Raw genomic sequence first — 25,929 nt, 5'->3', positions numbered from 1 at the left:
AATGGTTGGGTGGGTGGTTCAGAGAGCAGCTCAAGTAATGATTTCAAGCTGAGGTCAGAGAGGACTAGGTGCCTTTCTTCTGGAAAGAAGAGGTGCAGCGGAGAGCTCAGGCCCAGCATAGGCAGGGAATGGGGGAGGGAGGGCATGACCAGACAGCGTTCACATGTCCATGTCTGGTCTGGGAGAGGGCCACAAGGCCTGGAAAGAGTGTGATCCAGAAAACGCTTAGAGAGGGGAGGCGTTTGTCATAGAACAATGCAGGTCAGCTGTACATTAGGACTAGCTATTGGTCTAGAACAGTGGTTCTCAACCAGAGGTGATATTGTCCCCTCGGGGACATGTGACAGTGTCTGGAGAGATTTTTGATTGTCACAATTGCTGGGAGGTGGATGTCTCCTCTCCTTTAGTGGCTATAGAGAGGACAGAGTTGTTGCTAAACATTCTGCAGTGTATGGGAAAACACCTGCCTCAACAAAGACTTGTCAACCCAGCATGTTCCTAGTGCTGGAGGTGGGGACCACTGGTCTAGAGAGGAAGGGCCAGAAAAGAGGGTGAAGTGAGAATGAAGGGATTGACTGCTCTGATGCCTACTGTCTATACTGTCTTGAGGAAAATACTCTCGTGTGGTGACCGTGCTTGCTCAGAAATTAGTCTCTGGAAATCTTTTTTGTGAGTATTTTTGGAAGATGTCTGAAAGTGTTATCAAATAAGAATAGTTTAACAAAGCACGCCTTAACTACAAGGGAAGAAATGTTGAACATTTGAGTTAATTGACTTGAGAAGAAAGTATTTGTTTAGACATGGCATTGTCCACAGATGAGTTTATCAATTGGGATATTTTTGATTGCAAGTAATAGGAGAAAACCTAACTGAAAATGGCTGAAAAAAAAAAATTTCCCAGCTAATGTAACTAAAAAGTCCTGGCTTCTGGCAAGAGTTAATCAAGAGTTTCAGTGTTGACCCAGGGACCCAGTTTCTCCTTCATTCCAGGGCATGCTTCCTTCCTAGCTCGTAGATGACTGCCAACAGTTTTCATGGTTTGTTTTTTCTTATCTGTCCTCACCAGGAGTGGATTTTTCTTCTCCTGCCATTATGGGTTTCTCTTTGATTGGGCCATCTTAAATTATGTATCCATCCTTGAATATGACAATATTTATAGCATTGCCCTCATTAACTTAGACTGTTCAGTATGGTAACCACTGGCCACATGTGGCTGTTGAGCTCTTGAAATGTAACTAGTCCAAATTGAGACGTGAAAAAAAATGTGAAATATTTAATAATTTGTGTACTAATTGCATGGTGAAAGGGTAATATTTTGGGGTATGTTGGGTTAGAATACAAAACCATTATTAAAATTGCCTTCACTTGTTTCTTTTACATTTGCTTTTAATGTGACTACTAGAAAATTTAAAATTGTATTAGTGGCTCCAAACTGTATTTTTGGCAGGCCAAACTGGCTAAGACCACTCAGGAGTCCCTTCAAGTAGAGTGGAGTCAACTCCATCCAAATCACATGGCAGATACACTTAGGGGAGAGAGATGGAATGGATATTGGGCAAGCAATCAGAAATGAACACTGCTGTGACTGGCATATGCATAAAAGGGAATATTTGTTGAATTGCTGCTATTTTACTGCAGGTGAATGTCTGGAAATGCTTCTGCTCTACTACCACTAAAAAGTTAATATTTTTTCTTAAATATATTTTTGAAAGTTCTAGAGCAAACATATGGCTCATAGTAACCAGTGAAGCAGCAGAGAGATACACTAGGAGGAAGGAAATAATCCCCATTCCTCTCAGTCCTTGTTTCCACTCCTAACCCGGGGTGGCCCTTGTCCATCTGGTCTGTGTTCCTCAGTCCTTGTTCCATGTACACGGGGGTGCCTGCATGGCCATTGTTTTGCTGTGTTTGTTGCTACTGTCATAGTGGAATTATAGCTTTTCAATTTGTTTTTCTCACCTTACCAAGTCACACTCTACAGCTTTATCCTATTGTTTTGAATAATATATAATATTCTATATTATGGATATTCCACATTTCATTAACCATTTCCTCACTAATGGACATTAATGTTATTTCCACTCCTCCATCTTCCTGCGCCCCACAACAAACAATGCTGCAATAAATATCATTGTACCTGTATCCTTACGTACTGGTCCTTTTTTTTTCCCTATAGGATAGATTCCCAGAAGTGGAATTGCTTGGTCAAACGGTATGTGTATTTTTAATTTTAATAGATATTTCTAGATTCTTTCCCCAAAGAAATAGCAAATCACATTTGCACATAAGAATGCCCATTTTCTACATTTCACCAGCATTGGATGCCACTCTTTCTTTTCATTCTTGCCAGTCTTAAACCTCTGAGCATTAATTTACATTTCTTCACTGACTGTCACTGATGTAGAATATATTTTCATATGTTTATTATCCATTTGAATTTCTTTTCTTCATTTCCTATTCATTTCCACTACCCATTTTTCTAGTGTTTTTCTGTCACAATTTCTGGGAGCTATGTATTGTTTTAGAAATGTTAATCCAGTGTTATACCAGTGTTATATATGTGCAAATATAGCTTTTTGATTCTTGCCTATGTGTATGATGTCTTTTACTAAAAGAAAATTATTAGTTATTATTTAATCCGACGTATCTATCATTTTCTTTATTGCTTCTGAGTTATCTGTTTTACTCAGGATGGCATTGTCCATCCCATGGTCATACAAACATCCTTATAAATATTCTTCCCTTTTCTTCCCTATTCTTTCTTTAAAAACATTCAAATCTTACTCCAGTTTTACGTTTTGTACATGATATGAAGTAGGATGCTATCTTTCTTTTTTCTCCCCAATATCGTTACTATAAGAAACTTTATTTTTCATGGGATGGAAATGTTACCCTTGTCACATATAAAGATGCCACATACCTTTGTATCAGTCTCTGGCCTCTTCATTCTGATCCCTGTCTGTCTGCTTCTGTGCCAACACCATTTTGTTTTCAATACAGTGGCTTTCTAGTGAGTTGTGCTGTCTGGTAAGTCCTCCATCACTGGTCTGTTTTCATACTTTTCATGGTTGCTTTTAGCCATTTATTTTTTGTTTCATATTGATCTAGCTATATTAAATTTTAAAACTTAAAGGTGGGGAGTTTTATATTTAAAACATTTAAGATAAAATTCCCAACCTTTAAGTTTTAAAATTTAATATAATAATATATGATAAATAAAACTGCAAAATTACTTTGCAGTTTGGGAATCTCTTTACTTGATGTTACTAATTGGAAAATATTTACTGATAACTTAAAGGATTTTCTGTGAATTTCATTTCTCTAAATGTGACTTTGTTCCTGTGATAATTGTATAATTATCCTAAGATGCAAAAATGGGGATGCAGGCATGATATGTTTTAATCTGTCTAAAAATCAGATTATCAGATTATAATAAAGCTAAAGTGACCTTGTAAATAATTTGTATTTCTATTTATATAACGAACTAGAAGTTATACCTGTACCTGGATTGGTTGAGGGGTGTGTAAATTTGATAATATGACAAAGACCTATAGCTGAAGTTTATGATAAACTATGGGTTTTCAGTCCTTTTGCTTTGGTTTTTCTAAAAGTTAAACAATGTTGACTTAAGAAGTTATCACATTTGAAGTTTGAGGTAAAGTTGTTTTTAATATTTTATGTTTTTGACAATTCTTACATTAAGTTTTTACTAATGTGATATTAATTTTGTTCACTGAAATTCTTGATAGATTTTTTGGAAACTTTAGTTATAGTATTAAGGTAATAAATACTTCTGCATTTCTCTGAAGGCATCTGAAATTCTAAAGCTGCCTGTGATTTAAAATAATGGTTACATTTTCTTACAAATTGAACACATATGCAGATACACATGAGATCTGTATTTTGCTTATGAAAGTGAATAAAAGTCCTAATGTTTGTCCCTGCCCATTTTTATTTGGTTAATTAGGAAAAAACCATTAGTTTCTTCTATAGCCATAAAAGGAAATGGTGAAGTAACACATTGTGATTATTATTGAGTGATATAAATACTTGACAAATTATAATTGTGTTTTTAAAAATGATAGTTTTAGTACTTTCACTGAAAATATAGTTCAAATAAATAGATAGGTATGGCAATTTTTTACATGTGTATAAATATTAAAGATGATAATTTAGAGGTAGAAACTAATTTAAATTATTTACATGAAAACCACAAAAGGACTTAGTAAAATTAAGAGTTCACTTTGAACTTTCTATATGAATTTATAATTTTATTAGGTCAAAATCAAATATAATTTTACTGCTGTGTTCTAAACTAGGTAATTAATAATCACTGCCTGGCTTCCACCCACTACTCATATGAAATCAGCTAGTAGGCACCCCACGGACCCCAGTTTTATCACTAAAACTACTTTCCACTATTCTAAGATTCTGAAACATATGTGGTTGCTACAGCTGGGATAAGGGAACACTTTGTTGCTTTCAGAACAGTTGTTTTTTTTTTTTTAACCAAAGAGCAGGAATGCTTTCAGTAGTGTGTGGAGCTATACAGAGATTAGCCCAACTGAAGTAACTTATGCTGGCCAACAGTGGAAATTTAGGTGACAGAGCAAATGGTAATTTTAAGCCATTGAACAAGCTGAGCCTACTGAGAGCTGAGAGCAATCATGTTTTATCAAAGGTTGACAAATGATATAAACTGTACTGTATTAAAGGTATATCACATTTCTCATATTTCCTAATAAGCTGTATTTTAACCAGCTCAAACTGTGTTTCCTGCACTTGGGTTTTGTTGTTCTTGTTGTTTAATTGCTAAGTCATGTCTGACTCTCTGTGACCCCATGGACTGCAGCAAGCCACACTTCCCTGTCCTTCACTATCTCCCAGAGATTGCTCAGACTCATGTCCATTGAATCAGTAATGCCATTCAACCATCTCATCCTCTGTCATCCCCTTCTCCTCCTGTGCTCAATCTTTTCCAGCATCAGGATCTTTTCCAATGAGTCAGTTCTTTGCATCAGGTGGCCAGTCCTTTGCACCAGTCCTTCCAATGAATATTCAGGGTTGATTTCCTTTAGGATTGAATGTTTTGATCTCCTTGCCATCCAAGGGACTCTCAAGAGTCTTCTTCAGCACCACGATTTGAGAGCATCAGTTCTTCAGTGCTCAGCCTTCTTTACTACCTGCAATGCAGGAGACCCTGGTTCAATTCCTGTGTCGGGAAGATCTGCTGGAGAAGGGATAGGCTACCCACTCCAATATTCTTGGGCTTCCCTTGTGGCTCAGCTGGTAAAGAATCAGCTGGCAATGCAAGAGACCTGGGTTCGATCCCTGGGTTAGGAAGATCACCTGGAAAAGGGAAAGGCTACCCACTCCAATATTCTGGCCTAGTCACAAAGAGTCGGACAGGACTGAGCGACTTTCCCTTTCACTTTGAGCCTTCTTTATAGCACTTAAGTTTTAATCATCATCAAAACAGACAAAGATGATAAACATAAATATAAAAAGATATTTGTGTTATCAAATATAATATCACTTTTATGTGGAATCTGAACAATAATACAAATGAGCTTATTTAAAAAAGAGAAATAGACTCACAGACATAGAAAACAAAATTATGATTACCAAAGGGGAGGGATAAAGTAGGAGTATGAGATTAACAGAGATACACTACAATATATAAATTAACAAAGATTTACTGTATAGCACAGGGAACTATATTTGATATCTTATAGTAACCTATAATGGAAAAGAATCTGAAAAAGAATTTACATATTTATAATACACATATACACATATATGTGTGATACTGAATCACTGTACTACTATACACCTGAAACTAACAGTGTATCATAAATAAACCTCACTTCACAGGAGGGGCCTGGGTCGCCCCACCTTGAGCAGTCCCGGCGTCATCATCCTCTGCCACTGTCCAGTTATCTTTGACTACCACATATGGATTCCCACGAATCTCCGAAGGAATCAGTCCTCATTATGGGAGGAGCCTTGGCTGTGCTCTGGACCAGAAGGGAGTCCTTGTGATTCTGTTTGACATCAGCCACCCGGCTCAGACCATTCCAGAAGGCATCCGGTTTATACCAGGAGACATCCGCTGTCTCTCTGATGTAGAGAACGACTTCCAGGGTGTCGATGTGGCTTGTATGTTCCATATCATGTCTTACAAGTTAACAGTCCAGTAGTGACATGGTGCGTTCATCCAGGAAGGTGACTGAGAGACCAGAGATCAAGCCTTGAGCCTTTGGAGTAGGAGCACTGACTCCAAGACCCTAGACCCAGAGAACTAACTGTAGGGAGTATCAAATAGTGAGAACTCACACCAAGGAAACAACTCGAATACAAGACCTGGCATCACCCAACCACCAGTAGCACCCTGTGCAGGATACCTCATCTAAACAACAAATAAAACAAAAATACAAACCCAGTCATCAGCAGACAGGATTACCACCTCACTCAGCCTTGCCCATCAGAGGAAAAACAAACAAGCAAACAAAAACTCCACACAAATCTCACCCTATATGAAGCTTACACAGACCACTGGACCAACCTTAGGAGGGCAGAAACCAAAAGGAAGAAAGAATTCAACCTTGAAGTCTGGGAAAAGAAGACCTCAAACACAATAAGTTAATAAAATAATGAAAAGGCAGAGAAATACTGCACAGATGAAGGAACAGACTAGAAATACAGAAGTCCAAATAAATGAAGAGGATATAGGCAAACTACCTGAAAAAGAATTCAGAATAATGATAGTAAAGATGATCAAAAACCTTGAAAACAAAATGGAGAAAATGCAAGAATCAATTAATTAACAAAGACCTAGAAAAATTAATGAATAAACACACAGAGACAACACAATTACTGAAATTAAAAATACTCTAGAAGAAATCAATAGCAGAATATCTGAAGCAAAAGAATGAATCAGTAAGTTGGAAGGTAAAATGGTGGAAACCACTTCTGAAGAGCAGAATAAAGTAAAAAGAATGAAAAGAACTGAGCATAGTCTCAGAGACCTCTGGGACAATATCAAATGCACCAACATTCGAATTATTGGGGTCACAGAAGAAGAGAAAAAGAAAGGGTATGAGAAAATTTTTGAAGAGATTATAGTTGAAAATTTCCCCAACATGGAAAAGGAAATAGTCAAACAAGTCCAAGAGGCACAAACAGTCCCATACAGGATAAACCCAAGGAGAAACACGCCAAGGCACATACTAATCAAACTAACAAAGACTAAGCACAAAGAAAGAATATTAAAAGCAGCAAGAGAGAAGCAACAAGTAACATACAAGGGAAACCCCATAGGCTTAACAGCTGATCTTTCAGCAGAAACTCTGCAGGCCAGAAGGGGATGGAGGATATATTTAAAGTGCTGAAAGGGAAAATTCTACAACCAAGATTACTGTACTCGGCAAGAATCTCATTCAAAATTGATGGAGAAATAAAAGGCTTGTCAGGAAAGCAAAAGTTAAGAGAATTCAGTACTACCAAACCAGCTTTACAACAAATGCTAAAGGAACTTATGTGGTCAAGGAATACAAGAGAAGAGAAAAGATCTACAAAATCAACCCCAAACAATTAAGAAAATGGCAATAGGAACATATATATCAATAATTACTTTAAATGTAAATGGATTAAATGCTCCAACCAAAAGACACAGATTGGCTGAAAGGATACAAAAACAAGACCCATATATATACTGTCTAAAAGAAACCCACATCAGACCTAAAGACACGTATAGACTGAAACTGAGAGGATGGAAAAATATATTCCATGCAGATGGGAAGCAAAAGGAAGCCAGAGTAGCAATCCTCATATTAGACAAAATAGACCTTAAAATAAAGAAGATTACAAGAGATAAGGAAGGACACTACATAATGATCAAGGGATCAATCCAAGAGGAAGACATAGCAATTGTAAATATCTATGCATGCAACATAGAAGTACCTCAATACATAAGACAAACACTAACACACATAAAAGGAGAAATTGGCAGTAACAAATAATAGAAGACTTTAACACCCCACTCACACCAATGGACAAATCATCAGAACAGAAAATTAATAAGGAAACACAAGTCTTAAATGATACATTAGATGAGATGGATCTCATTGATATCTTCAGTACATTCTATCCAAATGCAGAAGAATACACCTTCTTCTCAAGTACGCATAGAACATTCTCCAGGATAGACCACATCTTGGATCACAAATCAAACCTCAGAAAATTTAAGAAAATTGAAATCATATCAAGAATCTTCTCCGACCACAAGGCTATGAGACTAGATATCAATTACCAGAAAAAAACTGTAAGAAACACAAACACAACAAGTTTCTAAGTAAACAATAGGTTACTGAAGAAATAAAAAAATTTCTAGATATAAATGACAATGAAAACACAACTCAAAACCTGTGGAATACAGCAAAAGCAGTTCTAAGAGGGAAGTTTATAGCAATACAATCCTACCTCAAGAAACAAGAAAAGCATTGAATAGACAACCTAACTTTACACCTAAAATGGAAAAAGAAGAACAAAAAAAAAACCCCAAAATGAGTAGAAGGAAACAAATCATAAAGATCTAAGCAGAAATAAATGAAAAAGAAATGAAAGAAACAATAGTAAAGATTTAAAAAAAAAAGCTGGTTCTTTGAGAAGATAAACAAAATTGATAAATAAACTATACTTCAAGTTTTTAGAAAAGAATAAATTTTAAATATAATTATGCATGTGTGTAAATACTGTTAATTATAAACTTATTTTTAAGTGTATGTAGACTATCACAGGATCTTAAAATCACAGTAAATAAGCAATGAATAAGCATATCATAAGATTAATAATAAAGGAATGTTTCTTTTATAATATACCAAGTATTTAAGACTTTAATTTGCTTCAGGGCTACCTAAGCTTAGACTCTGAAAGATAGAATTCTTAAATTAGGATGGAGAACCTATCTTTCTTTGTAGAACCAATATACATAATCATTTGTGACTGGGTGTTGGAATGATTGTAGTAGAGTCCATGGGCAAGAAACAGAGTTGTTTATGTTTGAAGCTAGGAGAACTCTAGCTGCTGCAATGTGCCATCATAGCACCCCCAAAAAACCCCAAAACATTGATTTAGAGGATGTGAAATGATAGACTAGAAAGATATAAGCAGTAGAATAATTAAAATAGTGCTCAGAGAACCTAAAGAGTAAGGAAAGAAATGCCCCCAAAACTGCAACCTTGGGTACAAATAGTCACATATATTGATTTAAATTAATCAGTTCAGGTTATATTCAGCATCTCTGCCTTACATGAAGATACAAAGCAGGTGATATTATGGTGTTGACCAAAAAACAATAATGTACCTCCAAAAATATTTCAGGTATTATGTTCAAAGCAATGTTCCTTAGGGCCAGAACCCTCCTTAATTCATAGGTGTTCTTAATCTAGATCAAACTGAAGTAAAAACAACAACAACAACAAGTTATGTGGCATTGTACTTTTAAAAGATGAAAAAAATCTTACAACTTACAACTCAAAATTAAAACTGAATCAAGGTAAATATTTTGCTCACATTAGTTATCAATTTAAGACTTGTAAGGGTTGCCTACAAATGATCACAGTAAATTAGGGCAGTAACACTGTTCTAATGCAATACTACTCTCTTTTTCTTGTTTAAATTACCTTCATTAAATACTACCTTCATGTGTTTGGTACTGTCTTCAGTTAGGTTCAGTCACTCAGTCATGTCTGACTCTTTGAGACTCCATGGACTTGAGCAGGCCAGGCTTCCCTGTCCATCACCAACTCCTGGAGCCTACTCAACTCATGTCCATTGTGTCGGTGATGCCATCCAACCATCTCATCCTCTGTCATCCCCTTCTCCTCCTGCCTTCAATCTTTCCCAGCATTAGGGTCTTTTCCAAGGAGTCTATTCTTTGCATCAGGTGGCCAAAGTATTGGAATTTCAGCTTCAGCAACAATCCTTCCAATGAATATTCAGGATTGATTTCCTTTAGGATTGACAGGTTGGATCTCCTTGTAGTCCAAGGGACTTTGAAGAGTTTTGTCCAACACCACAGTTCAAAAGCGTCAATTCTTCAGTGCTCAGCTTTCTTTATAGTCCAACTCTCATATCCATACATGACTACTGGAAAAACCATAGCTTTGACTAGATGGACCTTTTTTGGCAAAGTAATGTCTGTTTTTTAATATGTTGTTTGTGTTGGTCATAGCTTTTCTTCCAAGGAGCAAGCATCTTTTAATTTCATGGCTGCAGTCACCATCTGCAGTGATTTTCGAGCCCAAGAAAATAAAGTCTGTCACTGTTTCCATTGTTTCCCCATCTATTTGCCATAAAGTGATGGGACTGAATTCCATGATCTTAGTTTTCTGAATGCTGAGTTTTAAGCCAACTTTTTCCACTCTCCTCTTTCACTTTCATCAAGAGGCTCTTTAGTTCTTCTTCACTTTCTGCCAGAAGGATGGTGTCATCTGCATATCTGAGGTTATTGATATTTCTCCTGGAAATCTTGATTCCAGCTTGTGCCTCATCCAGCCTGGCATTTCGCGTGATGTACTCTGCATAGAAGTTAAATAAGCAGGATGACAATATACAGCCTTTATGTACTCCTTTCCCAATTTGGAACCAGTTTGTTGTTCCATGTCCTGTTGTTGCTTCTTGACCTGCATACAGATTTCTCAGGAGGCAGATCAGGTGGTCTGATATTCCCATCTCCTTCAGAATTTTCCACAGTTTATTGTGATCCACATAGTCAAAGTCTTTGGCATAGTCAATAAAGTACATTTTTTTTTAAACTCTCTTGCTTTTTGATGATCCAATGGATGTTGGCAATTTGTTCTCTGGTTCCTCTGCCTTTTCTAAATCCAGCTTGAACATCTGGAAGTTCACAGTTCACATACTGTTGAAGCCTAGCTTGGAGAATTTTGAGCTTTACTTTGCTAGTGTGTGAGATGAGTGTAATTGTGCTGTAGTTAGAGCATTCTTTGGCATTGCCTTTCTTTGGTATTGGAATGAAAACTGACTTTTTCCAGTCCTGTGGGCAATGCTGAGTTTTCCAAATTTGCTGGCATATTGAGTGCAGTACTTTCACAGCATCATCTTTCAGGATTTGAAATAGCTCAACTGGAATTCCATCACCTCCACTATATTTGTTTGTAGCGATGCTTCCTAAGGCCCACTTGACTTTACATTCCAGGATGTCTGGTTCTAGGTGAGTGATCATACCATTGTGGTTATCTGGGTCATGAATATCTTTTTTGTGTAGTTTTTCTGTGTATTCTTGCCACCTCTTTTTAATATCTTCTGCTTCTGTTAGGTCCATACCATTTCTCTCCTTTATTATGCTCATCTTTGCATGAAATGTTCCCTTGGTACCTCTAATTTTCTTGAAGAGATCTCTAGTCTTTCCCATTCTATTGTTTTCCTCTATATCTTTGCATTGATCACTGAAGAAGGGTTTCTTTTCTCTCCTTGCTATTCTTTGGAACTCTGCATTCAAATGGGTATATCTTTCCTTTTTTCCTTTGCCTTTAGCTTCTCTTCTCTTCTCAGATATTTGTAAGGCCTCCTCAGACAACCATTTTGCCTTTCTTTTTCTTGGGGATGGTCTTGATCACTGCCTCCTATGCAATGTCACAAACCTCCTTCCATAGTTATTCAGACACTCTATCAGATCTAATCCCTTGAATCTATTTGTTACTTCCACTATATAATCATAAGGGATTTGATTTAGGTCATACCTGAATGGTCTAGTGGTTTTCCCTACTTTCTTCAATTTAAGTCTGAATTTGGCAATAAGGAGTTCATGATCTGAGCCACAGTCAGCTCCCAGTCATGTATAGAGCTTCTCCATCTTTGGCTGTAAATAATATAATCAATCTGCTTTCAGTATTGGCCATCTGGTGATGTCCATGTGTAGGGTCTTCTCTTATATTGTTGGAAGAGGGTGTTTGCTATGACCAGTGTGTTCTCTTGGCAAAACTCTATTAGCCTTTGAACTGCTTCATTTTGTTCTGCAAGGCCAAATTTGCTTGTTACTCCAGGTAGCTCTTGACTTCCTACTTTGGCTTTCCAGTCCCCTATAATGAAGAGGACATCTCTTTTGAGTGGTAGTTCTAGAATTTCTTGTAGGTCTTCATAGAACCATTGAACTTCAGCTTCTTCAGCATTACTGGTTGGGGCACAGACTTGAATTACTGTTATATTGAGTGGTTTGCTTTGGAAACGAACAGAGATCATTCTGTCATTTTTGAGATTGCATCCAAGTACTGCATTTTGGACTCTTTTGTTGACTATGACAGCTACTGCATTTCTTCTAGGGGATTCTTGCCCTCAGTAGTAGATATAATGGTCATCTGTAAAATATCACCAGCTTCCCATCTTTATTTTGCCTTAATCCACGTTAGAAATGTTAAGCCTCATACACATAGGAGAGAGTACAAAATACTGATGCAGTAGATCCAAGGCAAGGATGAGGCTTCCATATTGCTTCACATAGAGACCTGGTGACACTAGTGGTAAAGAACTCGCCTGCCTATGCAGGAGACATTAGCGATGCTGGTTCCACCATGGGTTGGGAAGATCCCCTGGAGGAGGAAATGGCAACCCACTCCAGTATTCTTGCCTAGAGAATCCCATGGACAGTCCATAGCGTTGCAAAGTGTTGAACATGACTGAAGTGACTGAGCATGCATCAGAAGTTCAAGTGTGTTATCACCAGGGAAGATAAGGTTCCTTTGGAGTGACGGTCCAACCCTGTCCCTGGGCTCCTTGCAGAAATTATGAATCAACTGTAATTGTGACCTAAGCACTTGTCCTTTCTGCTGCCAGGTCTTCTGCCCATTAAGAAATGTGTTGAGACTGCTCCATTTGTTTGCACGAAGCCACTGGGTCGGTAGTCAATGATCCTTATACTGGGTGCCTTAAAGAAGAATAACCACTCTTTTGAGAAACCTATTGTGAGCTGGTCATATGAGCCTCCAGCTGCATTTAATTTCCAGGTTAGTTAATGTCAGAAGATGGCTTTTTAAAATGGTACATTAAATGTGGGGACCAGTTATTAATCCCTATAGTATTTTTCTACACCTAAATGTCGATCTGTCAGTCTTCTTGAGTTTTGTAATATCTTCTAACATTCAGATTCTGATGAATGAAAGAGCTCTTTGCAAAAAAAGAAAAAATACCATTGGTCCCTTCTGCTAATACTGAATTTGTTAAAAGCCAGCTCACTGTCTCTTAGCGAGGGATAGGATTATTGAAATGTATGAATAGAAAACTTCAAAAGAGAACCTGTCAAAGCAATACAAAGGAAAAATATTTTAAATATAATTGCAGTTTTATTCAGTAGTGAGAGAAAAAGAGTCAAAGCATTTCTTCTTAATGCCACACTGAGGCATGGAACATTTTGTGAGAATGAGTAGAATATTCACAGGAAGGAGGGCATCTCGGCGTTCTCCAATTTAGCACGGCTCATGACCCCCAACCTCCCATTTATCTGACCAGATTCCCAACTGCTCTGTTGAGGCCCCTTCATTTTCATCTTCTTAGACACCCCACCATGTAGCATGAGATCACATTTGTAGGGACACTGGGACTGAACAAACACTTTCTTTTACATGGTGCTTTCAGAAGAATCCTTTTATGTCCTAGATGGCTAGGATCCTTGGATGTCTGAACAATGAAGAATCGGAGCAAGAAATTTCTACACCAGAACCCTGGGAGCATAACACACTTTGAAGTAAATTTCCCCGCTTTGTGGGACCATAGTAAAAAGTGGGGTTTTTCATGATCCTTGCATTGATGTCTGCAAAGCCAGATGGCTTTGTAAAATGAGCCCCAAGCAGTATAACTGATTAAAAGAAATGCCATGTAGTTGAAGGCTTTCCTATCCATTGTGAGCCTCGCAGATAGAATTGTTCTCTTGGGGTCCATTAATATTGGGGAATCGCACTCTCCATCTTTAGGGGTCAGCCAGTGACAACTGAGGCAGGTGTTGGCAGCAGAAGCCTCCCAAATGAAGGCTGAAAAAGTCTCTCTAGTCAGCCACCAGGAGAACTTCCTCGAAAAGAAATGAAGCTGGCCACTGATGGGAGTGGCAGATTTTATTTTCTTGGCCCCCAAAATCACGATGGATGGTGACTGCAGCCATGAAATTAAAAAACACTTGCTTCTTGGGAAAAAAAAAGCTATGACAAACCTAGACAGTATATTAAAAAGCAGAGACATCACTTTGCCAACAAAGGCCCATCTAATCAAAGCTGTGGCTTTCCCAATAGTCATGTATGGATATGAGAGTTGGACCATAAAGAAGGCTAAGTGCTGAAGAATTGATGCTTTCAAATTGTGGTGCTAGAGAAGACTCTTGAGGGTCCCTTGGATAGCAAGATAATCAAACCAGTCAATCGTAAAAGGAAATCAACCCTGAACATTCATTGGAAGGACTGATGCTGAAGCTCCAATACTTTGGCCACCTGATGTGGAGAGCTGACTCATTGGAAAATACCTTGATGCTGGGAAAGATTGAGCGTAGGAAGAGAAGGGGGTGACAGAGGATGAGATAATCAGATGGTATCACTGACTCAATGAACATGAATTTTAGCATACTCTGGGAGATAGTGAAGGACAGGGATGCTTGGCATGCAAACATGACTGAGTGACTGAACAACACCAACTGAGGGGAATAAGTGCTTTGAGGGTTGTAAGTACTTCCTGAAGTTATGACTCACATGTTTCAAGTTATCCTCTCATTCTTGGCTTCTTTTGGTTGTGGTCCTACATCTGCATCCTCCTGAGCACCCCAAAACTTCCAACGCCTCATACCTAGGGGCGACCCTCACTCATTCATCTTCTCTGTAGAGTGTAAATGACTCTTTTGAGGATAGTCAAGCTCTTGCTTTTGTTGTTGCCCGTATAAAAATCGTTCAGCCCGTGTTTGTAACCCAGAGCACTGACCTTAATGTAAGAATACAGTCATATATTTCAAGTTGTTTAGGGCAGAGGGGAAAGGAAGGGGCACTGATGAAATCTGGCCTTCAGGTAGAGGAATTCATAGATGTAACAAATTGTTCTCTGGCTCTGTAACCTACTATTTGATCATTGGGAAATGGCGTTTGGGGCAGAGAAAGGAAAAACTCATCTTAAGACAAGCTTTAAAACCCTGTTGTAAAAGAGGTAGCTGGCCTGGGTTCAGTTCTGTTCCTGTCATCAGGAAATATTTTAGTCCTGTAGTGTTAGTCATAGGCAGTGTTTGGAAACCAAACCACCTCACTCCTGCTTTTCTCCCTGTGGCCGTGTCCTCTTACCGACTCATCAGATGTAGTGCTGGTTTGCTCACAGAGTAGCAGCAGTGGAGAACCAGGGACCTGTGTCCCATTGAAATAGCTCACTTCCAAAAAGTTTATACTTTCTGTCTCTCTGAATTTATAAGACTCCTTTCAAAGAGGAAAATAATTCAATCCTAGAGGCATTTCCAAGACTTGTTATTAGAGAATGAATTGATATGTGGTTTCTTATTGTGGTCTGTTTTTTTAGTAATAATGTAGAATTTATAGCATCTTAGTAGGTTAAGGCTAATTGGTCTTTGTAGAAAATAATAATTTAAACAATACTTCTAACAGTCACACAGGGGTCATTACAGAACTAGGAAATAGGAAAAATGCATTCAAAATTTCCCTATATCTTACCACTTAAAGAAAAGATAATTTAAAAAGCAGAGCATTTACTTTTTCCTTGTGTCTTTTGATGCATTAGATAATTTCTCCTTTGGTTATTTTTGGTGTTGTAGTCATATAGCTTTTAAGAAATCGGGTAGCATTTTATTTTGCTGTGAAAATTCTTAGATCATAAAGTGTTGATCATTTTTCACAATTACTTCCATTGTAGAAAAATGGAGAAGTATAAAGAAATGTTTTCATCCATAATCCCACCTTGTAGAGACAGTCCCCACTAGCATTTTAGTGTATTACTTTTCAGGTTTTCTTCTAAATCCTCATTCTTTGATGCTTATTGATTCTTGGAGTCCATTTTCTTTCCAGTTGGGAAGTATTTTCTGAAGCCCACCATTCATATATGAGCTGAGTGACCTACTTGCCCATAGAATTTTCTGTGTCTTCCAACAGAAACAACCAGGAGAGCAGAGTTCTGGGCTGTTTCTAATGGTCACATATCATCATTTAGGTTCCTGACCCATTTCCTTATTTTCAGTAACTCATTTTATAAAGTTCCAAATGATAACTTTTTTTTTTTCTACAGCTGTTGGCAATATTTGTTTAGGTTCAGAAAGGCTGTTACTTTTTATGTGTGGGAAATCACTCTGAACAACACATTTTAATAGGTTCCACTGGTCAGCAGAGAGATGCTATTTTCATTTAGGGAATAGAACAGATTTTCCTTTGTTTGGCTTTAACACTTGGGGCTTTGTAAGATTTCCCCAGAAACCAGCACTGCGGCCATTCTTAGCCAAGTTGTGATTTGCAGAGTGATTTATCGATCAGGGAGGGTTTCCCAGAATTCCTCAGGATGTGTCATTAGTATAACTTTGCACATGCTGGAGTAGAGGTTCCCTTGAGCCAGGGAGTTTCGGTCCCTGCTGTGTCCCCTCTGTCTAGAATCATATAACAGTTGTTCTATAAATATGGTCTATGTGTGTTTTAAAATCATGTATCTCCCTTACTGTTTTTTAAAAATTTGTTTGTTTTTTAATTGAAGGGTAATTGCTTTATAGAATTTTGTTGGTTTCTGTCAAATATCAACATGAATCAGCCATAAGTATACATATGTCCTCTCATGGACTAACACATTAGTTAAGTTGACTGAGAAGTTATTGTATTCCTCTGTTAAGTTATTCTAACTTCCAGTAGGAATATGCTGTGCTTCAAATATGAATGTAGATGTTGGGCCCTCCCCTTGATGTATTTGAGTCTAGTGCGATTTTATCTTGTTGTTTGCATTTACATCTTTTATGAAAACAGGAAACAGTGATGGATTTGTTACTGGTTAATGTTTTTATGTTTTTCCAGTCCTCTGTATAAAGAAGTGTAATTTAAATTTAACCTTATCCTAAATTCTAATTTATTTGTTTTGGTTTATTGTCAGAGAATTTTAAGCGTAGGTGACAGAGGCTTTCATTTACCAATAGGCATTGAAGAGTGCCAGACATAGATAACTATTCAAAGCATATTTCCTCTTGGTCTGGCTTGAATTTCCTACATCACAGTTTCATGGAGGGTAGGGAGCAGGTAATGCAGTACATAAAATGGATATTAGTTGATTGGAATCAGATGAAGCTTTTTGCAGTTACAATTCCCATGGTTTGAATACATTTATCTGATAATTATTCTTTTGCTAGATGAGGGAAAAAAAGGAAAAGAGGTTAAAAAAAAAAAAGTTATCAGTGGGACTGTGACCAAGGAGCACTCTGACTTTAGGTGCGTTGTTGTTGTTTTTTTTTAATCAAGGTATATGACTTGCATGAAGGGGACTTTCCTGGTGGTCCAGTGGATGAGACTGTACTCCCAATGCAGGGGACACAGGTTTCATCCCTGGTCAGGGAACTAAGATCCCACATGCTACAACTAAAGATCCCATGTACCACAACTAAGACTCGACCCAGACAAATAAATAAAGATTATTTTATTTTATTTTATTTTATTTTTTTACACAAAGAATATTTGTTTATTTTATTTATTCATTTTTTTAATTGATTAATTTTACTTTACAATATTGTATTGGTTTTGCCATACACTGACTTGAATCCTCCACGGGTGTACATGTGTTCCCCATCCTGAAACCCCTCCCACCTCCCTCCCCATCCCATCCCTCTGGGTCATCCCAGTGCACCAGCCCCAAGCACCCTGTATCATGCATTGAACCTGGATTGGCGATTCGTTTCACATATGATAATTTACATGGTTCAATGCCATTCTCCCATATCATCCCACCCTCACCCTCTCCCGCAGAGTCCAAAAGACTGTTCAATACATCTGTGTCTCTTTTGCTTTCTCGCATACAGGGTTATCATTACAATCTTTCTAAATTCCATATATATGCATTAGTATACTGTATTGGTGTTTTTCTTTCTGGCTTATTTCACTCTGTATAATAGGCTCCAGTTTCATCCACCTCATTAGAACTGATTCAAATGTATTCTTTTTAATGGCTGAGTAATATTCCATGGTGTATATGTACCACAGCTTTCTTATCCATTTGTCTGCTGATGGACGTCTAGGTTGCTTCCATGTCCTGGCTATTATAAACAGTGCTGTGATGAACATTGGGGTACATGTGTCTCTTTCAATTCTGGTTTCCTCAGTGTGTATGCCCAGAAGTGGGATTGCTGGGTCATATGGCAGTTCTATTTCCAGTTTTTTAAGGAATCTCCACACTGTTCTCCACAGTGGCTGTACTAGTTTACATTCCCACCAACAGTGTAAGAGGGTTCCCTTTTCTCCACACCTTCTCCAGCATTTATTGCTTGTAGACTTTTGGATAGCAGCCATTCTGACTGGCGTGAAGTGGTACCTCATTGTGGTTTTGATTTGCATTTCTCTGATAATGAGTGATGTTGAGCATCTTTTCATGTGTTTTTTAGCCATCTATATGTCTTCTTTGGAGAAATGTCTGTTTAGTTCTTTGGCCCACTTTTTAAATGGGTCTTTTATTTTTCTGGACTTGGGCTGCAGGAGTTGCTTGTATATTTTTGAGATTAATTCTTTGTCCATTGCTTCATTTGCTATTATTTTCTCCCATTCTGAAGGCTGTCTTTTCACCTTGCTTATTGTTTCCTTTGTTGTGCAGAAGCTTTTAATTTTAATTAGGTACATTTTGTTTATTTTTGCTTTTATTTCCAATATTCTGGGAGGTGGGTCATCGAGGATCCTGCTATGGTTTATGTCCGAGAGTGTTTTGCCTATGTTTTCCTTTAGGAGTTTAATAGTTTCTGGTCTTACATTTAGATCTTTAATCCATTTTGAGTTTGTTTTTGTATATGGTGTTAGAAAGTGTTCTAGTTTCATTGTTTTACAAGTGGTTGACCAGTTTTCCCAGCACCACTTGTTAAAGAGATTGTCTTTTCTCCATTGTATATTCTTGCCTCCTTTGTCAAAGATAAGATGTCCATAGGTGTGTGGATTTATCTCTGGGCTTTCTATTTTGTTCCATTGATCTATATTTCTGTCTTTGTGCCAGTACCATACTGTCTTGATGACTGTGGCTTTGTAATAGAGACTGAAGTCAGGCAGGTTGATTCCTCCAGTTCCATTCTTGTTTCTTAAGATTGCTTTGGCTATGTGAGTTTTTTTGTGTTTCCATACAAATTGTGAAATTATTTGTTCTAGTCCTGTGAAAAATACCGTTGGTAGCTTATAAGGATTGCATTGAATCTATAGATTGCTTTGGATGGTATACTCATTTTCACTGTATTGATTCTTCCTATCTGTGAACATGGTATATTTCTTCATCTATCTGTGTCATCTTTGATTTCTTTCATCAGTGGTTTATAGTTTTCTATATATAGGTCTTTTGTTTCTTTAGGTAAATTTATTCCTAAATATTATATTCTTTTCGTTGCAATGGTGAATGGTATTGTTTCCTTAAGTTCTCTTTCTGTTTTCTCATTGTTAGTGTATAGGAATGCAAGGGATTTCTGTGTATTAATTTTCTATCCTGCAACTTTACTATATTCATTGATTAGCTCTAGTAATTTTCTGGTAGAGTCTTTAGGGTTTTCTATGTAGAGGATCATGTCATCTGCAAACAGTGAGAGTTTTACTTCTTCTTTTCCAGTTTGGATTCCTTTTATTTCTTTTTCTGCTCTGGTTGCTGTGGCCAAAACTTCCAACACTATGTTGAATAGTAGTGGTGAGAGTGGGCACCCTTGTCTTGTTCCTGACTTTAGGGGAAATGCTTTCAATTTTTCACCATTGAGGATAATGTTTGCTGAGGGTTTGTTTCACCATTGAGGATAATGTTTGCTGAGGGTTTGTCATATATAGCTTTTATTATGTTGAGGTATGTTCCTTCTAGTCCTGCTTTCTGGAGGGTTTTTATCATAAATGAATGTTGAATTTTGTCAAAGGCTTTCTCTGCATCTATTGAGATAATCATATGGTTTTTATTTTTCAATGTGTTAATGTGGTGTATTACGTTGATTGATTTGTGGATATTGAAGAATCCTTGCATCCCTGGGATAAAGCCCACTTGATCATGATGTATGATCTTTTTAATATGTTGTTGGATTCTGTTTGCTAGAATTTTGTTAAGGATTTTTGCATCTATGTTCACCAGTGATATTGGCCTGTAGTTTTCTTTTTTTGTGGCGTCTTTGTCAGGTTTTGGTATTAGGGTGATGGTGGCCTCATAGAATGAGTTTGGAAGTTTACCTTCTTCTGCAATTTTCTGGAAGAGTTTGAGTAAGATAGGTATTAGTTCTTCTCCAAATTTTTGTTAAAATTCAGCTGTGAAGCTGTTTGGTCCTGGGCTTTTGTTTGTTGGAAGATTTCTGATTAGTTTCAATTTCTGTGCTTGTGATGGGTCTAAGATTTTCTATTTCTTCCTGGTTCAATTTTGAAAGGTTGTACTTTTCTAAGAAAGATTTTTTAAAAATGTTTGAATGAGAGTAAGAAACACCAAATTCATGTTGGTGATTACCTCTGGGAGGACAGAGGGGAGCTAAGATCAGGATGGTTGCTGCAGGTTTCAATGGTGTGTGATTTATCAGGGTGAGTAACTGATATTCAGGTATAGATAGATGATCATTCCATTATTTCTTTCCTAGATTTTTTATTAAAAACAATAAAAGATGGAGAGTGGCTGTGCATGAAAGGGAGATTTCCCCCAGACCGCTTGTATCTTTGAAAGATTTAGCTTTCTTTAACAGCTTTTTCAGCCTTTGCCATTCTCAGCGTCTTTCAGACAGATCCTGTGGCTAAAAAGGCCAGGAGAGGGAAAAAATGGGAAGATGTTGTGGACACAGGGAAATGTGTGTGAGAGAAATGAGTGATTACATTGCCTCTTTCTGCACAACCCTTTACTCTTCTCTGCTTTTATTCAGTTGTTTCTACATAAGCCTGGGGCAGCTGCATATGCATGCAGTTCGGTCCTGTGTACAGATTCTGAAATGTAGGTACCCCATTTGACAGGGCCTGATTTCTCCTTATCTTACATAGTGATGGATAATCCTTGTTAATGGGGGAGGTCTTGTTAGAGGGAAGCACTCACCCTCACCCCGGCCATTAGTGAGTGTTCCTGGAACCCACATGGCTGGAGCCCCAAGTATGTAATGATGGTGGCTGAGAAACTAAGAGCCTCAAGAGGCCACTCAAAGCCCACAAAGGAGGTGGACACTTGAGAGAAAAAGAGCATCGTGTGCAGCCTGGCAAGGTGGGTGAAGAGGCTCCACTCACCCCACAAAATTAGCCTGCCAAGGCTGTTGTAACAAAGTGCCACAAGCTCTGGGTGGTTTAAACAGCAGGAACTTCTAGGTTTGAAAGCTAGGAGTCCAAGATCAAGGTGTTGACAGGTTTGGCTTCTCATGAGAGCTGTGAGGGAAGATCTGTCCCAGTCTTCTGTCCTAGCTTCTGTGATTTGCTGACCCAGTCGCCTAACTTGGCTTGCACACATGTGGCTCCCATATCTACCTGCATCCTCATATTCTCCTGTGTGCATGCCTCCTCCTGCATCCAAATTTCTCCCTTCTGTGTGGACACAGTTGCACAGAATAGGACCCCACAATGACCTCATTTTAACATGATCATCGGCAAAGATTCTGTTCCCAGATCGCATTCACAGGGGCTGGGTGTGTGGACCTCAGCATCTTTTGAAGGACACAGTTTACTCTGTAACACCCCCTCCATTTCTCATCCTCACTGCTTATATCTGAAAGGGAAATTTTACCTGTCAGCTTAAGCTTGTACTGGTCTATGAAATGTCTTCTTGTTTTCTCAAGAATTCCTCTGAATGGGCTCCATCGTCCTACTGACAGAGAGAGAAAGAACTGTGGGGAAAACACAGAGATAAGACAAGATACCTGTTAGGGAGAGAGCAGTTGAGAGGAGCATTTGCAAGAGAACAACGCAAGGAAGAAATATGAATTACTCCTTGCTACCGTTTCCTTTTTCCTTCTATCCAGACTCTTCTGCACACCTCATTAGAGCAAAGACTAATCTATCAAAATCCAATCAATTCCACTTTAGATGATGGCCAATGAATATGTTTCTACTACGTTACCTGTGAAATAGGCCTTTGTGGCTAAACCTGGAAACCTCCCCCACTGTTTATAATGTTGTTTTTCTGAGAATGCAGTCTGATGCCTTAGCCTGGCAGATGCACCTACTGAGCACAGTCCAGCATGTTGTTGAAATGAGCTGGGGAAATAGGGCTGCCCAGATTGAGACATCATGGCAGTTTTCTCCCTCCCACATCAGGGTGCTTAGGGGATGCAGAAGGGCACTCTGAGCAATATTGCTCCTCCCTGCTGGAAGATGAGCACCTACTTGGTGTCCCTTTGGTCAACAAGGCTGACCTTCATGTGCCTCAAGGATTTCCCCTGGGAGCTGGGCTCATGCCCAGAACTAACACCACTGGGGCACCTGCAGAGACATTCAGCTGTATCCCCAATATCCATGGTCCCCTTCTGCTTTATGGATATAACTATTTTTGTCAGGGGTTGGTAATGTGCTCAATTAAAAGACTATGCCTAAGAGCTGCTTGCCCTCACAGCTAGATGTAGTTATGGTATTGTGTTTTGGCCAGTGAGATCTAAGCAGAAGTTTCTTGGGGAATAGACAGCTGGTGAGGATCCTTTTCCTTTTTTTCTGTTTTTGTCTTTCTGTATGTAATGTATTTATGTTGGCCAGAGATCAGGCAGCCACACTGGTCCCTGAGGTAGAACATGAGGGTAGATTACCAGAAGGATGATAGAACTGAAAGGTAGAAGTACTTTAATCAGATGATTTGGTAGCCATCATATCAGCCGTGGATTTCCTGCTTCTGAACCTTTTTCACGTGAGAAAGCTATAAGCTCTTTTGCTTAAACCACATGTTTGGGTGCAGCTGAGGCTATGACCCCTAATCCTAAGTGAGACAGAAATCCTCTCCCAGGAACACCCATCACTGCTGTTTAGAGTGTATCAGAGAGGAAAGGTTGGTCCAAGGAGAATAAAGACAGGAGAATTTCCCCCTCAGACTTTAAGAAGAACTAGCCTGCTAGGCCCCATGACATCTTTTCCTCAAAGTATTTTTTATGTGAACTGGAGAAGACTCTGAAACTATGCCCCTTCTAACTGCTCCCTTATTCCTTCACAGCTCTCTTTCCTAATTCCACAGATAGTGTCAGTCATTACCATTTTCTACCAACTAGCTTATAGTTTCAGCAGCATCACCATCATGGTAGCAGGACCCTATTTTGAGTGCTTCATTGCTTTTTACCATTGTTTCAGAAAGTTGACTAGAAAATAGAGCAAGGAACATGCTGATATCAGTGATAAGATGTATAGCGCTCATAGATTTAATGCAGCTGACACCAGAAGGAAATTATTTCTTTCCCAAAAAGACTAATACTTAGCTTCCATCAGACACCCATTGTTCTTTGGTCAATGGTATATGTATTTGTGAGTGAAAAGAACAAAATTAAAGAATGTGGACAGCTTTAACATGTATTGATGAAGAATCATTAAGAAATTTAGATTAAAAAATGCTGATTATATATTTGGCTCTGTAGCATGTTTTCAGGAATGTATGAGGCAGGAAGGAGAAGGCAGTGGCACCCCACTCCAGTACTCTTGCCTGGAAAATCCCATGGACGGAGGAGTCTGGTAGGCTGCAGTCCATGGATTTGCTGAGTCGGACATGACTGAGCGACTTCAATTGAATTTTTCACTTTCATGCGTTGGAGAAGGAAATGGCAACCCACTCCAGTATTCTTGCCTGGAGAATCCCAAGGACGGCGGAGCCTGGTGAGCTGCTGTCTGTGGGGTCGCACAGAGTTGGACATGACTGAAATGACTTAGCAGCAGCAGCAGCAGCATGAGGCAGGAAAGAAAATTGCCTTTCTACCTGGATCCACTATCTGTTCAGCATTGATTCTCTGATATGATGCAGGGAATTGGGAGGAAAGGGGGATGAGTGGGCTTGCTTTGGAACTGTACTTGTGGACCTGAAGGAAGGAGAAGCTGAGATTTATAAAACTGCTGGGGCTGGACTGAGCCTATATATTTTATGTTGAGCAGGGAGCCCACTCCACACAGCTGTGTAGGATAAAGAAAAGTCAGCCCAAAGGTTTCTTTATCCATCTTGAATTATTTTGAGTCTCTGCATTTCCAAATTCACAGCTACCCTCTAGAGATAAAGATTTTCATGGAGGTCCAGACTTAGGGGAATCATAGTTTCTTAGGACTTACTTTATCTGTGGCAAGGGGACATCGTTTTCTAAGTGTCTCATGTAATGTCACAGTGGTGTGAGATTCTAAAAAGTATCTGCTGCTTGAGGAACTTAGAAAGCAGTTAAAGCCATCCATTTATGGCTTATTTTAAATGTATAAAATGTATTTTCTCACGGAGTATGTTTTTCCTTATTTTATTTTTATGGGGTTTCAAAAATTTACCAAGGCTTTTAAAGGTTCACTCCTAACCTCAATTCCCATTGCAATATTTCTCCCCAAACTATTGATTTTATCACTTGTGGGTTCACCTTTCTTGGTGTTTATCAGGACCCTAATTCTTGAGGTGAGAGATGAATTTCAGCATTGTTTTTGAATAAGTATTATTATTTTTTTATTTCTTTAGCTAGCTAGTGAAGATGGGGAAATGATGAAGTTCATGAAAGGAACCCCACTAACTCCGACACAGTTTTCTCTAACACATTCCCAATGAAGTGATAGTTATCACTTGTAAATAAAATAGGATTGGGCATGACATTATGCTGGATGTCGTTTATTAACTTCTGGCTGTCAATCTGAAGCAATCTAGAAAGTTTGAAAATTATTTGTGTTTTATATATTCATATTTTCCTTGGCCTCCATCACCAAAAATATTCAGATCATATTGAAGGCAGTGTTGCTGCTGAGAAGGCATGCATATATGCAGATACTGTTAAAAAGGGACTCATCCAGTTTCTCATATGCAGGACTCTAGTGACTTCCCACTGAAATCCAGCCAGTATGGGAATTCTGACACCTGGTGACCCTGCTAGATGGTATTACTGGTATTTAAAGGACATCTTGGAGGGAGCCCATGAATCCATGGTATCTTCAGAAAACTATGAAAGCACTATCAAATGAGATTAGTATCCAGCATTCTTTTCTCAGTGGTGGTGATGGTATGAATGCTATCTTCAAATAATAACCTATATGGTGAGAAATAGAACATACTGACGGCTGTGGATTAACAATCACTTCTGAATTGCTGTACATAAAATCTTAATCAATGAGGGTTTTTTTTATAGATGGTCTTGTGTCACACTTCAATGTGAATTATCTGAGAGGTTTCTGGAGATGAGTAAGTAAGAAGTCTTCATTAGGAGAAGCTCTGTCACCTTCACTGGGAAAGATGATGAAACCATCAGTTTTATAAGAGATTGGCCTTTTCACTGGGAATTCTTGGGCTTGAGAGAGGAATGCAGGTCTGGAAATGAATGCCTTGTTTTAACCTCTAGTTTGCTCACTCATTAATTTCATAAGATGCATTTTCATAGACTTTATTATCTTCTGGTAGTTGAATAGTATGATTTCAAAAGTGGAGGTGACCGAGAACTCTAGGCCACCCTGCAGGTTGTGTATTTCAGGAAATAATAGTTTGTTTTCTCATAAAAATAAAAATGAAAATGTGGAAGAAAAAAAGAGATGAAATAAACTTGTGTTGAAATTGTGCTTGCACTTTGAATTAAATTCTCTGCATGGCTGGTTTTTATTTATG

General features: G+C 38.3%; 1 protein-coding gene across 1 annotated transcript in view; it reads left to right on the top strand.

Annotated features, from left to right (window-relative positions):
- MAST4 (microtubule associated serine/threonine kinase family member 4) overlaps nucleotides 1–25,929 on the top strand; it is a 608,649-nt gene that overhangs the window by 328,159 nt on the left and 254,561 nt on the right. The window contains exon 6 of the mRNA XM_043488941.1: nucleotides 2,177–2,212. Coding sequence (XP_043344876.1) covers nucleotides 2,177–2,212 — 36 coding nt within the window. The remainder of the gene's footprint in view (nucleotides 1–2,176; nucleotides 2,213–25,929) is intronic.

The sequence above is a fragment of the Cervus canadensis genome, chromosome 16, assembly GCF_019320065.1.
Source record: "Cervus canadensis isolate Bull #8, Minnesota chromosome 16, ASM1932006v1, whole genome shotgun sequence".
Taxonomy (NCBI): Eukaryota; Metazoa; Chordata; class Mammalia; order Artiodactyla; family Cervidae; genus Cervus; species Cervus canadensis.
This window is presented reverse-complemented; position numbering and strand designations above follow the sequence as displayed.